Source organism: Lontra canadensis, unplaced genomic scaffold, assembly GCF_010015895.1.
Source record: "Lontra canadensis isolate GAN:19392208 unplaced genomic scaffold, GSC_riverotter_1.0 scaffold48, whole genome shotgun sequence".
NCBI lineage: Eukaryota > Metazoa > Chordata > Mammalia > Carnivora > Mustelidae > Lontra > Lontra canadensis.
Window position 1 is genome coordinate 10,132,935 of NW_022631042.1, and position 18,026 is coordinate 10,150,960.

At 42.6% G+C, this 18,026-nt stretch overlaps 1 protein-coding gene across 3 annotated transcripts in view; it reads left to right on the forward strand.

Annotated features, from left to right (window-relative positions):
• The first annotated feature begins 10,814 nt into the window (after nt 1-10,814).
• Nucleotides 10,815-18,026, forward strand: part of LHFPL3 (LHFPL tetraspan subfamily member 3) — a 571,679-nt gene continuing 564,467 nt past the window's right edge. For all 3 annotated transcript variants that reach the window (XM_032873323.1, XM_032873324.1, XM_032873322.1), the window contains exon 1: nt 10,815-11,510. In XM_032873323.1, coding sequence (XP_032729214.1) covers nt 11,069-11,510 — 442 coding nt within the window. In that variant the 5' untranslated portion in view covers nt 10,815-11,068. The remainder of the gene's footprint in view (nt 11,511-18,026) is intronic.

An 18,026-nucleotide genomic window follows, 5' to 3' on the forward strand; every position in this document is an offset into this window, starting at 1 on the left:
CTGAGATCATGAACTGAGCAACCGCTTAACCGACTGAGACACCCAGGCGTCCGAGAGAGGGCTTTTTGAGTTGATCTTGTCTTTATGCATATCAGCTTGTGGCATCATATAAATGAATAAATAATATTTAAGAAAAATAGTTTATTAGATGGTATCTTTGAATTTCTCTGTTGTATTCTGGAAAACGTTAATTTGAATTTTATGAGTTTGGCAGTTTGACCTATGCTTAATTTCTAAATAACTTTTGAGTTAATAATTTCATGAGTAGGTTTTCAAAGTATAAGCATTGGGTGTTTACATTTAATTTTGTAAACAGTTTTATTCAAGTATAATTTATATGCCACAAAAGTCAACCAGTGTAACTGTGCAGTTCAATGACTTTTTAGTAAATTCATACAGTTGTGCAACCACATGCAGTTTTGGAGCACTTTAATTTTCCTCATAAGATCTCTTCTGCCCACGTGAAGTCAATCCCTGGTCCCCCCTCTACCTCCAGGCAATCACTTACCTACTATCTCTAGATAGTCTCCTTTTCTGGAAGTTTCTTGTACATGGGATCTTTTGCATCTGGCTTCTTTCATTTAGCACAATGCTTTTTACAGTCATACATCCCATAGCATGTATCCGAGGTTTTCAGGTCTGTCGCTGAATAAATTCTGTTGTTTGGATAAAACACATTTTATTTATGCACCAGACATTTGTATTATTGTCTAGCTGGTCTGACAGTCTGTCTTTTGATTGGCCTGTTCATTTTTTTTTTTTAAGATTTATTTATTTGAGAGAGGGGTGTGGGGGAGGGCCAGAGGGAGACAATCTCAAGCAAACTTCCTGCAGAACATGGAGATGGACTCAGGGCTCAATCTCACAGTTCAGATCACTACTTGAACTGAAATCAAGAGTCTGAAGCTCAACCAACCGAGCCACACAGGTGCCCCTTAAGTTTAATATATGTCTATGTTTAGGGGGGGCCTGGCTGGCTCAGTTGGTGGAGCATGTGATTCTTAATCTCAGGGTCGTGAGTTTGAGCCCCACATTGGGTGTAGGAATAAGTTAAAAATAAAATCTTTTTTTTTTTTTTTAAGATTTCATTGATTTATTTGAGACAGAAAGAGAATACAGTAGGGGGAGGGGCAGAGGGAGAGGGAGAAGCAGACTCCCTGCTGATAGGGGAGCCCCACTCAGGACTCAGGGATCATGACCTGAGCTGGAGGCAGATGCTTAACTGACTGAGCCAACCAGGTGCCCCTAAAAATAAAATCTTCTTTAAAAATGTATATGTTTATTTTTACACAGATTTTTAAAATTAAACTTTTTATTTTGAGATAATTGTAGATTCACACTCAGTAATATAATACAATAATATGGAGAGGTTCTTGGGTACCTTTTATCTGGTTTCCCCCAGTTGGTAACCTTTGCAAAACTCTAGTACTATAGCTCAACTAGGATATTAACATTGATACAGTCAAGATACAGAATATTTCGTTAGATAAAAGGACGCCCCCAGTCAGTTGCCTTTTTGCAGCCACACCCACTTACCTCCCAAACTATTCCCTTCTTAATGCCTAGCACCTGTTGTTAATCTGGTCTCTGTTTCTACCTTCTCCCTTCCCTCCCTCCCTCCCCTGTCCCTCTCTCTCTCTCTCCATTCTTCCTCCTTTCCTTCCTTCCTCCCTCCCTCCCTCCCTCCCCCTCTCTCTTTCTATCTTTCTCTTATATTTTAAAGTAATCTTTACACTCTAGGTGGGGTTCAAACTCACAACCCCAATAGCAAGAGTTGCAGGGTCCACTGACTACGCCAGCCAGGCATCCCTGGTCTCCATTTCTAGAATTTTGTTATTTGAATAATGTCATATAAATAAAATCATGCAGAATATAATCCTCCGAGACTGGCTTTTTTTTTCTCTCTCCACTCAGTTTAATTAATTGGATAGTCACCCACATTACTGCATGTATCCTTTTTAAAAATTGCTAAGTGATATTCAGTTTTGAAGGATAGTTTTCCTGGATATAGAATTCTTGGTTTATACTTTATTTCTTGTCAGCATTTTGAATCTATCCTCTGAATGCCACTGGCCTCCTCTGTTTCACCGTTCTTATGAATTTTTTGAGACAGAAAAATCTCAAGCAAACTTCCCGCTGAGCATGGAGACAGACTCAGGGCTCAATCTCACGACCCCAAGATTGTGACTTGAACTGAAATCAAGAGTCTGAAGCTCAACCAACCAAGCCACGCAGGTGCCCCATAAGTTTAAAATATGTCTATGTTTAGGGGGGCCTGGCTGGCTCAGTTGGTTTTTCAAAATTTCCCCTTGTCTTTAGCTTCAGCAGTTGAACTATGACAAGCCCAGATACAGATCTCTTTGTGTTTATCCTACTTGAGATTTGCTGCCCTTGGATCTGAAATGTTTTTCATCAAATGTGGGGTTCAGCCATTATTTCTTCAGATAAATTTTCTGTGCCTTAATGGGACTCTCATTACACATTCCTTGGTACGCTCGATATTGTCCCACAGATGTCTGAAGTTCTGCTTATTTTTCTTTGATCTTTTTTTCGTCTGTGCTCTTCAGAATGGATAGCTTCTCTTGATTTATCTTCCTTCTCACTGTTGCTTTCTTGTATGATATCCAATCTGCTGATGTTACTGAATCCGTCTAGTGAATTTTCCACTTCAGTTAATGTACTTTACAACTTTAGAGTCAACATTTCGTTTTTTTTTTCATTTCGTTCTTTTTTGTATTTTCTGTTTCTCTTCTTGAGATTCTCTATTTGTTTCACAGTTTATTTAAGTCTTTAAGCATGGCTTTCTTTCAGTTTTAAAACATTTATATAGCTGCTTTGAAGTTTTTTGTCTGCTAAAACCAACATCAGGGCCCACTCAAAGTTTGTTTCCACTGACTGATTTTTTTTTTCCTGAGTAAAGATTAGACGTTACTATTTCTTTGCATGACTCCATTTTTTGTTGCTGTTGAAAATGAGCATTTTAGATAATAACTCACAGAAACTCCAGATTCTGACTTTTCTCTCTTGAGGGATTTTTTTCCAGTAACTTGTCTGAACTTAACTTACAGACTCTGTCTCCCTCATGGTTTGTGGCTGCTGATATCTCTGCTCAGCTTTTTTTTTTTTTTTTAAGATTTTATTTATTTATTTGCTAGAGGGAGAGAACATGGCAGGGGGTAGGGGAAGAGGGAGAAGCAGACTCCCTGCTGAGCAGGGAGCCCATAGGGGCTCCATCTGGGCACTTTGGGATTATGACATGAAGTGAGGGCAGAAGCTTAACTGACTGAGCCACCCAGGGGCTCTTCTGCCCCGGTTTAAAAAAAAATTATTATTCTTATATTTATTTTTTGGTCTGATTTCCTAGAGGTTTCCCTTGAGTCTTCATAGCTTAGTGGTCAAGTAATGCTTTCAGTGGAGGTTATGCTCAAATACATCAAACCTGTAAGACTTCCTTCCTCTGACCATGGATTCAAGCATTTTCCAATCTTCCTCAGCGTTTTTTTTTTTTTTTTTTTTTTAAGTAGGCTCCATGCCCAAGGTGGGGCTTGAACTCACAACCCTGAGATTGAAAGTCACATGCTATACTGCCTGAGCCATCCAGAAGCAAGTCTTCCTCGGCTTTTTTACTTTCCACCAAATCCTTTTTTGTCTTCCCTGCACGTGCATGTCATTCCTCACTTGTCCAGGAGTCTGTGGAGGGCTTATCTAGTTTGTCTATGGCTCTTTTGTTTCCAGACTGTCCCATTAAATTTGTAACTAGTCCACTGTTTGCCCCAAGTGGGACCTCAGGCTAGTAGAGCCATGGGTTTTCCACACTTGTTTCCTACTAGCTTGCTAATTTTGGTAATAATATTGTTTGGCATGAACTTTTGTCCTTCACTCCAAATGAGGCCTTCTTCTTCTGGCAGAAGCTTGTGGTGTTCACTGCCAGCCCTGTCCTGCTACAGCAATACACCGACCAAGCCGGGGGTGAGTAGGAAAGAAGCTACCTCAGGCAAAAAGACTGCAGACTTCCAATTTTTTTACCAAATTCCTGCAGTTCCTCATGAATAAACACCTCTTAGTGTGCTTTTGCCCTTGGTCAACTCTCAGAGCCTTAAAATGACTGTTTCGACACTTGCAATTTTTTAAAAAGATTTTATTTATTTATTTTACAGAGAGAGACACACAGGGAGAGAGGAACACAAGCAGGGGGAGTGGGAGAGGGAAAAGCAGGCTCCCCACCAAGCAAGGAGCCCTGTGTGGGGCTCGATTCCGGGACTCTTGAGATCAGGACCTGAGCCGAAGGCAGACGCTTAACGAATGAGCCATCCAGGCAACCCTTTACTCTGTACATTTAAGTAACATTACAATAATAATTACGCTGTCAGTGTACTAAGGTTTTTTGTTGTTGTTGTTTCCTTTTTAAGAAGGATTTATATGTTTGGAAAACACTGTAGGTTTGTGAGAATTCACAAGGCAACATGTATTTTCTCTCCTTTGAAACTAAATGCCATTTCAGATCAAACACACCGCAATAGGACGAATCACCTAGCATATCTGAATATTGTAAAGTGAAGAAATTCGTTATGAATTTAGTCTCCCATGAGACATTTTTTTGCAGCATATTAATTTTCCATGAAATAAGAAGTAGTGGCAGATTCTCCAGAAAAAGAGTGAATGGGATGAAGTGTTTATGTAAAATGAAAGAGTGTACAGCATCCAATGAAAAATATATACACACATAGTCTTTCCAAGAAACATTTGAAAAGTAAGTTGGTAGTAAAGCTTTATCAGAGACTGGATGGGATAGATTTGATTAAAATTCTTGGTTTTTTACTCATCTGTTTCCTGTAAGAGGATTTTATATCCCTATCACATTGACTTTTGGTTTCTGTATAAGATGCGCTTTGGCCAAATTAATATGAGATGACATGCTGCATGCTGTATTTGAGGAGAAGTTTTATTTTTTTATTTTTTTTTAAAGATTTTATTTTTTTATTTATTTGACAGAGAGCGAGAGATCGCAAGTACATAGAGAGGCAGACAGAGAGAGAGGGGGAGGCAGGCTCCTTGCTGAGCAGAGAGCCCGATGTGGGCCTTGATTCCAGGACCCTGAGATCATGACCCGGGCTGAAGGCAGAGGCTTAACCCATTGAGCCACCCAGGCGCCCCAAGCAGAAGTTTTAGATAATAGTTTTTAACTTGCCTCAGCCTCTTATACTTCTGTCCTTATGCCAACAACATGTCCCAGATGGGAGCTGCTCCTTCAACTAGGAACTCTAAATGGGAATACAAGCAGACCTATAGTTAGGTCCTCTGCCTGGAGAAGAACCTTAGCACCAGGAGCCATCACGTGGTGTGGGTGTAGAAGTAAATGTTTGTGGTTATAAACCTATTAGTTTGGGTTTACTTTTGCAGCAAAAGCTGACTAAAACAGGCATAAAATTGTGACTCTTCAACAAAAGCACTGAATTATCAAAATTAATATTTTTGTACAGCTATGACAGTAACAGAAATCATGTGGGTGGGGTTCCTTTACCTTTAGAGGGTTATCTGAGGGTATAAGACTTTATATATATATACTTTGTGGGTTGGGGATATTCTCAGAAAGGCTGAACCTGAGGTTTGAGAGACTCAAGTGATTGCCAAGTGGGAGAAACACGTTTTGTGAAGAAGGAAAGATGTGTCTAGCAGAGAATCCAGCAGAGGTTTCAAATATGAGACTGAAATTGGAAGTACAAGGGTAGATGGTCCAAATGAAGGTGTTGGTTGTCAGTCAAGTGCACCTTGAATGGGAAACTCGATGAAGCAGTTTTAGAAAGAACAGTAGATAGAATTAATTTTTTTAAAGATCAAGAAAACCAAATGACTGCGAGCTTGAAAGGGAATGGAACACACATAATAAACTGAAAACTTTAATAATTATTTCATTACAGACTTAAAAAAATCATACCTCAAATGATGATTACGTAGTCTTTTATTCAATAGAGGTCACTACTTACCCTCAGATAGAATTGTTTGGAAATCATCAAGGGCTGAAAAAGGTTACCAGAGAGATGGTTCTTCTAACAAAGGCTGTAGAGGTTTCAGCCTATGTGAAAACAACTTATGTTCTTAGCTGGGTTCTGAAAAGTGGAAAGAACTTATAAAAGGAGGGATTGTTATACAGAATTCAATTCAAAATAGAAGAAAAAGGGGGAGGAACTGGGGTAGGGTAAAAAGAGGAAAGGGGAAAGAAGAATGATTGATATTCCTGTATCTCATTTCTTTCCATACATGGAACTCACATCTTTTTGCAAGTGAGATAGACTAAGGTGCCATGAAATCAGAGTCTTGTGATCAATGTGATCTTGATTTGCAGGGGGCTTTGAAACACTCAATGCATTTGATTGCCACTGCTGACCTAGCTACTGATTAACTAAGAGGTGTTTCCAGTTTTTGAAAAGCCCTAACAGAGAACTAAGGTGGGAGGGTGGGCAGAGGAAATCCTTGGTCAATGAAAAGAGATTCATTCATAAAGTTTGTACATCCTGGAGTGGGATCTGATGATACTGACCTTGTTAATAGCCCTAGAAATTGATGAAATAACAGATTTTGGAAATCATCTCTTTCTCCATTTTCCAAGGTCATCACAATGACTTACCTGAAAACACTAAGTACTGATTTCCTGAAAAATTATGATGATTGGATTTCAGAAGGGATTTTCAATTTCAAATAAAATGTCTGCATCACAAGTCTGATATCTCTTGTTAGGTCTCGCCTCATTTTTCTGCAAGTACTGGGTTTTATCATTTTCTGCAAAGTCATCCTAGAATAGTCTTTGTAGAACAGAATAGAATCTACTGCAGAAAAGAGACCTTGGAATTCATCTGATATGCTCTTTCCCTCATCATAATTTTAGAGATGAGAAAACAGAGCCCTGCGAGACTCAAGCTTTAGTTATGCAGAGACGGCACTGTATCTGGATCCTATCTTTTGCCCTCCAAGGTCTTCACATTCTCCCAAGCCATCGCAGATAGTTTGGGATCAAAATATTTCATCCTTGGATTTACGCAGCATCTTTCTTAGTTGTGTTACACAGTCCAACTATCCTTTTGTTGTTTTCTGCTTTATGGTCCTCACATTCATTAAGACACAGTTTGAGAAAAGAGTGGGTCTCACTACTGACTCTTTGTGGTAGTAAGAGAAAAGCATTTTTAAGAGTCAAGTTTGAGATTTGAATGTTCAGTGTGTCTAATTTGAGGCTGTCAGTGACACTGACTTCTACTAGTTATTTAGCACATATGAATCATGTTATAGTTTCAAAATATGCTTCTATCAATAGTAACTTCTTAGCATGAATCAGGCTAATTTTATTATTTCCTCTTCCCCCAAACAGCTTTCGTGGTCACATCACATTTGATGAATGTAATGAGCTGCCCAGGTGCTGAGCTGTCTGAAGCCCTAAAGTGTGCATGGTGTCAGACAAAAGCTTTACGTTCAGTTTAGGGACAATGTCACCTCTGGGATTTCTGGTTGTAAAGGGCAAGGTTGGGATGGGCAATGGAAGGATTCAGGAAGAGGCAGAAGGACAATTGCACTCACTGATGGCAACTGAAGAGTTTACAGGAGCTCTACCTCATCCCTAGTTCCAAGAGTCTTGGGAGACCCTGCTCATCCTGGAAATCTGCAGGGCAGGCTAAAGTTCTGGAGAATGGCCACTGGCAACATTCAGTTCGTCCATGACCAACCCCCCTCACTTCAAGGAGCTCAGGGGAATCCATGGGCGCACTGAAATTCATCACGACACCAACCCTAGTCTGTTCCAAGTTGCTGTTGACCAGAGTGGACACCTTGAGTGTGCCCCTTGGTGTAGTGATTCTGAGCACGAACCTAGAGGCAATTCTAAACCTAGAATAAGAATAAGGCTCTCCTTGGGTATGACTCAAATAGAAAAGCTCTTTGAATCACAACATTTGAATCTGAGTCACTCGCCAGTCTTTTCTCTGTCCTATAAAGGCAATTTAAGCACTGAGGTCTAAACTAGGCTTTCTGATGCTCAGCCTTTCCCCTCTCAGCAACTTCCCATCTCAATTACCCCATGGGAGCAGTAAGATCTCTTTTAGGCATTGATTTTAAAGAAAGACCACTTCATACAAGCAGGTTTGGGGGTTTTGAGGGCTTGGGAGAATCGTTAGTAATTATTGTCTGTTCATGTTGTAAAGCTATGTCTGCCCCTGGGAACCATGGTCTGCCAGTTGGCCCCATAAATCCAGTTACCCTCACCTTTCCTCTTCTTCCTTTCATGCTAAAACAATTCCGATTTTCTGATTTACCAGCAACTTCAGGGGAGTTAAAACAAATAACACCTCACATAAGTTCTGACCCTCCATTGCCACCAATGCACTGATGACGCATCATCGTGAATTATATTTTTAGAGGCTTGCAAGTGTTATATTGGGCTGGCTGGCTCATATTTAGGTCACCTTCCCCACCTCCCCCAAATCCTTCTGATTTTTTAAAGACCTTCTGAGAGTCTACCACCATACTTGCATAAAATTTTTAGTCTTCTAAACTTACACATCTCATACTCCTGTTTAACTCTGTTCCCTTGGTTTCCAAAGACCTGCCTAAAGGACCTGGAACTGTATTACCTGAATTTCATGCTTATGGGACAAACTGAATATATGATTCCAGCGCTAATCCTTTTACACTCTTTCCTAGTTTCAACGATAGCCAGTAGGCCCTTCATTATCTAACGTGTCCCATATCCGTTTTTCCACTCCCTTACTCTTCCCATACAATCTCAAATCTTCAGGTTATCGGATGATGGGCATGGCTGGTCTTCATCACTTAGGGTATGACCTGAATCTTCTTCCATATGATAGGTATTCAAGTGGCAGAATACCTTTTGGAGCTTTCTTTCCTTCCTCCCAACATCCTCTGCTCCCACCGAACCATTCTCAGGCATTCTTATCCATTCCTGGTAGTTTCATAATTCCGGCTGGTATCCTTGTTTCTCACTCTTCTTGTAAGGCCAGCAGTTTGAGCATAATGGCAAAGTGATGTCAAGGAGCTGATACAGGTTTTCTTATCATAATAAAGTGGGGAAGTGAGTGTAGACTTAGGGGTCAAATTTTTTTTTAAAGATTTTATTTATTTATTTGACTGAGAGAGACATAGTGAGAGAGGGAGCACAAGCATGGAAAGTGGGAGAGGGGGAAGCAGGTTTCCTGCTGAGCAGGAAGCCCCATGCTGGGCTTGATGCCAGGACCCTGGGATCATGACCTCAGCGGAAGGCAGAGGCAGACGCTTAAAGACTGAGCCATTCAGGTGCCCCTAGGGGTCAAATTCTTTTTCTTTAATTAAGATTTTATTTATTATTTGACAGAGCACAAGTAGGCAGAGCAGCAGACAAGAGGGAGAGAGAGAAGCAGTCTCTCTGCTGAGCAAGGGGACCGCCAAGGGTCTCCATCCCAGGACCCTGGGATCATGACCTGAGCAGAAGGCAGCCGCTTAACCCACTGAGCCACCCAGGCCTCCTAAGGGTCAAATTCTAACAGAATTCTCTCCCTTCTGCTCAGAGAATTCCGTGGTCATCTGGTCCAAAATGGTTTATTACCACTGATGTCGCTGCTGTTGGGTATTCTCATTTCCTTGCTTTGGGGCCGGGGGGGGGGGGTGTGTTACTTTTTTTTTTTTTTGTATCAGATTCAGAAACCAAGAAAGTAGCCAATGGAAATAAAGAAATGGAGATTGAAAGGCAGGAACTGTTAAAAGAGCAACAGAATGACTGTAAAGGGAAAACATTAAGCTTAGGAAATAGTACAAAGCGCAGGTGTAAAACAGCAAGGCTACATGAAAGTGTAAGGAATTACACTGTGTCTCGTTTGGGGGAAATGACTCTGAAAACAGCTCTCCGGTTAGCTGGAGCTTTGCGTTGTCGGGGAGAGGAGGATACCTGCACAATGAAAACCATCTGTCCTCCTCATGGTAGCCTTAGCACCCAGCACAGTGCCTAGGCACAGAACAGTTGCGTGAGAAATACAGCAGGAGCCAAAGTACCCAGTGTTTTCAGAAAAACTACACATTTCTGTGACACAGCCACTTCCGTGCCCGGCACGCTCCATCCATGGCAGGATCTGTGGGGGAAAGGACCTGACTTAAAGGAGAGTCGAGGGCATCACTGGCTACGGTTCGTTCGGCTGCGCGGAGGGTGCAGACGCGAAGAGGAAATAAGCTCAGCTGAGCAGATACGAGGCCAGCCTTGAAGTGTGCCTTTTACATGGTCGTCTGTCACGCTCCTATCCAACTTCTGTCTCCACCTCGTGGAACACCTGGCAACCGAGGAGTTAGCCAGGGGGCAGTTCTGTGGTTGTAACAGGGAGGCTCTTGGGGGCAGCACATCTCCTCTTCCTTGCCTCTCTCGCCCGCACCTGCCGCGCTCGGCCCCTCTCGCCTCCGCCAAGATGCCGAGGTCGAAGCACGTTGCTGTGCGGTGCTGAAACGCTCCCAGAATGAGCCTCCCACGCCCGCTCCCTAACACCAACGAGAGCCGGGGCTCGCCTCTAGGATCCCTGTGGGGGCTCGTGCGTCCTCCTTAGGCTTTTTCCCCCTCCCCAACTCCAGGCCCGCGTCTCCGGCCCACGCCCGCCACTCGAGGGGCGTCCCCGGGTCGCCGCGGTCCTCCGCGCCCCGGGGCACCCGGCTGGGGGATGGGGCGGAAGGCGGGAAGCCGAGCGGTGGGCGCCGGAGCTCGCGCGCCACGCTGCCCCGCGCGGGATTTGCTGCCTTCAGCTGCAGCAGCTGCGGCGGCGGTGGGAAGAGGGGTGGAGGGCGGTGAGGAGGGCTGGAGCCCGGGCCAGGAGGGAGGAAGAGGGAGGGAGGGGGGCCGGGAGGCTGTGCCAGGCGAGCCGGAGGGGTGCGCAGCGCTCCCCCGCCCTCCTTCCGGGAGCGAGGATGCAGACTCTGAAACTGGCGCTGCTGGGCTGAGGCAGAGGCAGGGGAGTTGCAGCGCGCGCGGCTCGGTGAGTGTGTCTCCTGAGCGCGGAGAGGCGGGGGGAGGCGGAGGACGAGGAGGAGGAGGAGGAGGAGGAGGAGGGGGAGAATGCCCGGAGCCGCCGTCGCTGCCGCCGCCGCCGCCGCGATGCTCCCGGCTCAGGAGGCTGCCAAGCTGTACCACACCAACTATGTGCGGAACTCGCGGGCCATCGGCGTGCTGTGGGCCATCTTCACCATCTGCTTTGCCATCGTCAACGTGGTGTGCTTCATCCAGCCCTACTGGATTGGCGACGGCGTGGACACCCCGCAAGCCGGCTATTTCGGGCTCTTCCACTACTGCATCGGCAACGGCTTCTCCCGGGAGCTGACCTGCAGGGGCAGCTTCACGGACTTCTCCACGCTGCCCTCGGGCGCCTTCAAAGCCGCCTCCTTCTTCATCGGCCTCTCCATGATGCTCATCATCGCCTGCATCGTCTGCTTCACCCTCTTCTTCTTCTGCAACACGGCGACGGTGTACAAGATCTGTGCCTGGATGCAGCTCACCTCCGGTGAGTGCGCGCTCACCTCGGTGGAGGCGAGGGGGACCGCGGGGCGCCTGAGCCCGGAGGGGCGGGAGTGGGAGGGACGGGGGCCGTGCGCGCCGCCGGGTGCCGAGCAACTTAATCCGCTCAGGCGTTGGGGGTGGGGGCGGGAGCCCTGGGAGGCCGGAACCCCCGGGGTTCCCCAGCCCGGCGCTGGCGCCTTGTCCCGGGCTTTCCAGAACCTCCCGAGCGCCGGGGACGCCACCCGGGGGGACGCGCGGGAAGAAGGGCTGCTTGTTGGGCCGAGTCCGCCCGGAACTGAGGATGGGGAGAAGAGGCCGGCCGCTTAGGGTGCGAGCCGAGGGACTAAGGAGGGGCTGACACAGCCTGGCGGAAAGCGGATTTGGAGAGGTTGTAGTGTGGAGAGAGTCAGGCTGCTCTGTCCCTCTCTGGGACTGTTTCTGTCTTTGCTTCAGGAGGGGGTGGTGCTGGAGTGAAACTGCTTCACTCTGTCCCGGGCAGTTACAAAAAATGCATCATCCATCTGGAAATGAGTAAATGCTAATTCTGTTTTGGGTTTCACCCTTTTAAGCAAAATGGAGCTTAGAATGTTCCTTAGCGATTCCCCAACTGTCTAGTCAGTCCTCCGTTTGCTTCCCTGTCAGCAAAGGTCCTTACACCAAATCCTTCAACAGAGATCTTGAGGGAATCAAGATTTCTCAAGATCTCGTTTTGGGAAAGTGGCTTTAGAGAGGATGGGTGGAGAGGAAAACTCCTTTCAGTAGCATTTCTGATGACTTTTTGCCTGTGGAGGATAGATTGTTGCTAGCTGGAGGATATGAAAGTACTTTTTCTGAGCATCAAAGTTACTTCTAACCCAGAAAGGATGGGGATGCATTTCCCAGTGGCTTTGGAGAATCCTGAAACAAAACTGACTCCTTTCTCTGCTTCCGGTGATGCGGATTCCCACTCTGCTAGCCACCTTGGATGCCCTGCCTTCTAAAGGCAGCCTCCCTCCTAGGACACTTGACACCCTCCTGGCCCCACGTTGTTGGGTCTTTTTGATTTTATGGGTGATCTGGTTGTGAAAGAATATAGGATATCTCAGGCAGTCAGACTAATTTGTGTTTTGTTCTATTTTGTTTTAATTTTTATTTGTTTTTAGTTTTAAAAGCTGTTACCTTAAAGATTTGGTACTTATCTTTCTGCCTGGGGAGGTTTTCTGGGGAATAGGGATTTGATCCCTGAGTTTACCAGAGTGTTGTACTTAAAGGTGCTGGACAAAAGCATTAAGATTCATGATCTTATATTGCTCATTGATATGAGAATCTTGTGGGAGACTAAGCTTGTATTAGGGAAGTATTTGCTTTGTATGAAGTGTGTTTCAGCTGATTTTGATTTGCCATGTTCTGGGAACACGTGGGAGTGAAAGGCAAGAAGCAAGCACCAGCAGAGAAACACGCCCTTCCCCCTCCCCCATATTGTTATCCTCCTGAAATGCTCCAAGCACCCCACAGACGCCCTCTGTTTTATATATAATGTTGACTTCTTTGACCATTTCAGAAGCAGACTAACTTTGAGATTTGGAATAAATTCACATATTACAGTTGTTCTTGACATTTGGTTCTGGTTTGACTTTGAAGACAATAGGACATTGAGGATGCAGATGTTTTAGAAAAAGAATTGACCCTGCACAGCTAATTTTAATTTTTCCAAGTTAAATGACCTATTTAGACTGAGGATTCAAGTTAGATTGTTTTTCTGAAGGTCTGAAAGTAATTTGCAGGTGATTTCTCAACAACATATTTTAAATATTTTATTTTTATGAGTTTCTGTACTCTAAACCCAAGTTTTTTGGTTTTTCTTTTATTTTAAAAAGGAAAGAAAACTATCTTTGGGAAGAATTCCCAGCTTTGAAGTTAATACACCTACAACTATTAAAGTTTTTTTTTTTTTTCCTTTCTTTTTTTCTGGAATAGAGCACACAGGAATCATTCTGGGATAGTGAAATATGATGTTGTGTTTCCAAAAGTTTGACATAAATATACTGTCCTGTTTCCCATATGTCAGCCTAAAATGTGATGATGGCCTGTGTACTAAGGAAGATATTTGGACATTTTTAGACTTCATTTTTGGAGGAGTGCAGGTCTTTAAATTCTAGGCAAACTTTCTAAAATCTTTATTTGCAATTTATTTGGTATTTTATTCTGGATAAACCACAGAAGGACATAATTTTATTAATACAATTTATTAAGGAAGAATGATTATGATGACAGGCAGTTAAGAACCAAAGTCAATTTGATCAAAGTCAAAGGTTTTTAAGGAATGGGTTATAGAAGATATTTTTGGAGAATGTCACATTTAACATGGTTTTCTTTTTTAAAGTCTCATGGCACTAATAAGAAATTTAGCATAATGGAAGCTATTTCCAAAGTTTAGGTTCTGACCTTTAAACTATTCCTCTTCGATGTTAAGCCTTCTGGTACTTATAATTTAACTGTACCTAGGTTAATCTCAAATGCAATTTGCAAACTGTGAAAGATGAGACTATTTGCTTATTAGAGACTGTTTAACCCTCACTGGAAGTCAGACAACTAACTTGTGTATTTAGGTATCTAAGCATTTTCACATAGTAACATTGTAAGCCAGAGCCAAGTAGAACATAAAATCCCATATGAAATGTTAAGAAGATGATGAAGCAGGAGATTCAGCACCAAGAGTTGTCCTTTTTATGATTCTGAACAATGAACTAGAAAAAGTACTTAATTTATTGCATCTGAAAATGATGTTGCTCTTCTATCTAGATATGTGAAGCACATATAATTAATGGTGCTATTATGAACACCTTGCCCTGTCCCTCTCACTCTTCCCTGTAAATCATTATTAACCTCAGTAGAGTGAAGCTGCTGAATTAGGAGCTAATATGTCATACTACTTCTGGATGTAATCCTATACTTATGGACCATGCCTAATATAAAGATTGAAGACATAAAAATAATACATAAAATAAGCAATAGCAATCAGAGATGCATAATTTTCCTAATCTACAAAGAGACTTGAGAAGAAAAGAGACATTACTTTTTTCTGTATGATTTCTCTAACTCTAAGAGGAAAACTCTTTTCTTTGAAAAGAAAAGAGACGTTACTTTTTTCTGTATGATTTCTCTAACTCTAAGATCTGTAATTGGTCAAGTAGGGTAATAAAGTCCAGATTTTTTTTTTTTTTAATAATCAGGATGGAAAGGGAATTTTGTTTCTCTGGGAACTTGGTTCTCTGTTTCCATATTCTTGTTCTTTAAATCAGTGTTTCGGTCTGTTTTCAAGTCTATTAATAGCCAGGTCTCATAAAAGTGTTGTTTTGTTTATTTGTTTTATTGACTATAAGCCATGTCTGGAATTGTTTCCAGAAGCCCAAGTGTTAACCATTGTAGATCAAAGAAATCTTTTTTTTTTTTTTTTTTTTTTTTAAGAAGGTAACTCTTGATCTTGGGGTTATAAATTTGAGTCCCACACTGGGTGTAGAGATTACTGAAAAATAAAAAAAATCTTTAAAAAACAAAATAAGCTAAAGCATTAAGATACAATTTACGGTTTTTTAGATATCCACGATGGATTTCCTGGTTAAAAGCAGCAGATGAGGAAATAATTGCTGTCTTCTGTGAAGAAGGGGCACCAGACCCATGTTGGCTTTCTTTATTCAGGAAGGATAATGTTAGGAGAAGGGATTGCATTTGCCATATCCCTCCCCTCTTGTCATTTGGAGTATACCAACAAGAAGGGCCACCAAGATGGCAGGGGTTAAGGGCTGAATTGCTTAGTCACTTTCCCCAGGTCTGTACCCTTAGATTTCCCCCTGCTCTTTTTAGCCAACTTGCTTTCTTAAATTGTATAACTTTGTTGCTTGGATGAGATGAGAATCATCAGGAGGTAACCACTGCATTTCTAAGCCTGCAAGGAGAACCTTTGCAGTGTTATATTGATACTATCTCATGGCACCTTGTTCTTAAAGTACTTAACAACATTTGAGATGATAAATGTGTTTGTGTGTTTGTTTAATGTCTGTCATCTCCAGTACATGGAGAGGTCTATAAAACCATGTCTGTTTTTCTTTATATTGTATAAAGATCAAGATCATGGACACTGGAGTAAAAAGATGTGGGTTTCCACCGTAGGTCTGACACTAAGTGTAAGACCCAGGGTAATAATTTCCCTGGACTTCAGTTGCTCGTCTGCCAAGTGGACATGTCCTTACCTCAGGGGACTGGTTCAAGGATTAAAGAGCTAATGTGTCTGCTGAGATCAGTGCCTGGTGCAGAGTAAGCGAGAGTTAGGTTGTTCGTGTGCTATTACTGCTCTGTCTTAGGTATGTCATATACCAAATAGTAGATATTCAATAAATTGTTGTTACTGAATAGAAGAAAGGATGAATGATTAATGGGGTAAAAAGTGAAAGGAGAGATTTAAAATTTCCCACACACCATGTTGAGAAGTGAATGTCATATATTCTTTGAAGCCATGACGCTCATCTTCCTCATTGGTTTGTGGCATCAGTAATGGCATTAAAGGATCTCTTCCAGCATTCTTTGGCAGCGGTGATCGTGACATGACAGCTGAATTTGTGATGCACTTCTTCCCCATTGGGGCTCTTAAAGCGGGGATAATGATCTTTAGTACAACCATAGGACATAATCAATTGTATTTTAGGATTCAGCAAATTTTTCCTTACTGTTTGATTTCTCATGAAAAATGTCATTCAAAGTGGAGGTTTTATGTAAGACCAGGTTTTCATAAGAGCAGGGACCCCATTCCAGCCTGAGTTTTCTTACATACGTTCAGGAGCAATCCAGACAGAAGAGGATGTGTCTTCTAGGTTTTCCTTTTCTCTTTCTGGGCATCACTGCAGTGGTTTTCTTGGACATGCCAGGGAACCTGCCCCAGACCTGCTCAGATGGGTGGCCTTGTGTGTTCAGAGTTGTGATGCAGGTCTCCAAAGAGGGGACCAGATTGGGATGGACTAGACCTCGGGACCACCACCAATTTTTACTGTCTGGTTTGTGCTAGGCATATGAGAAAGTGAGGTTTTACCTCAAAGGGCTGCTAACCCATCCTACATTCAGAGTTGCAGAATGACTTTAAAGGGGGCTTTTTCCAACACTAGCGCATTCCAAACCCTTGCCCACATGCAGTGGGATGAGAATACAATGGGTGAGGACAGTTTTCACTCTCTAACGACATGTTCTAGTTCTAAGAATTTTCTATTTACCAAGTCAAACTTTTAAGAAAGTGATTCAAAATGAGAATTTAGAAACTTTTTTTTTCTTTTTTGGTTATATGCAGTGTGACAGGGATCTGACAATTGAAGAAATGTTGAAAAATATATTAATGTGAATGTCAAAACAAATGATTTTTAGAACTGTGAGATTTTAAGTGAACATCTGTGAAAAATAACAGACCCTGTATAACCCATGTGGTATATTGTTAGGTGTTCTCTTCCTTTGGCGCGAGGCTGCACCTTTAACAGCTTTTGAGAAATGTTAACAAGGTGTTCACATATTCTATTACATAATACATACATACATACATACATACATACATAAATGTTTAACCATAATGTGGTATCAGGGGCTTGGCATGAAAACAATTATTTGGTGATTAACACTTATGTTCGGTAAGATGGGATCAGAGAATCCGGATGGCCAGGCCAGTGTATTGCATTTTATGTAGATACTTTAGAAATCTTTCCAAGTGAGCAAAGTTTTCATGAAGGAAAGAGGAGAGCCAAGCAGACAGCTGTGGGTGGGTTGGGTGGCTCAGTGCCCTTCCGTGTGTGGTGCGAGGCTGTGGGGAAAGGAGTAGAGAGAACTCCAGATCACACTGGCGTGAAGCAAAGAGCAAACACCCTGAGAGACTTCTAAGTTGGGGGCCTCATAACATGATCACTGGGAGAGATTTAAAGTGTAATTTCCATAATATATCTGAACTTTGAGGGTCAGCACCAGCTTTAACTAATGTGATTTTTGCCTATAATGAGTCAACTGGAATTTTTATTTGATATAAGGAAAGACTGAGGAGCTGACCTTTATTCTTAATAATAACAAAAAGGTATTAATAATGATAGAACGTAAGAGGTTGGTTCGTATAGCAAATGGGAGGTAAGTTATTTGATGGCTCAAACGCAAAACTGTTAGGAAAAGTCATTGGGGCATTTCAAAAAAGAAATAAACAAAACAACCTCTGCTAGCATTCTTAATGTTTGCATAATTAATATTATGCAGCTGTGCTTGTGATGCTGTGATGCTCCTACTGTGCAGGTGAGAGCGTCGTTCCTGGTTTACACGGTCCTAACTGTAATCTTGAACACATTTCTCATCTCTTCTGCTAAAATGAAACAGAAAAACGAGTAGTTTGCAAGAGAAAGATAATTTTTGGACCACCATGGACATGAACTCTGTGTAACTGCTACTGGAGAGAATGAAAGGAGTAAACCTTTTCGAAGTAGGGTGCAGGCCTGGGATCGCCACGCTGGGTCTCGCTTACCTGGAT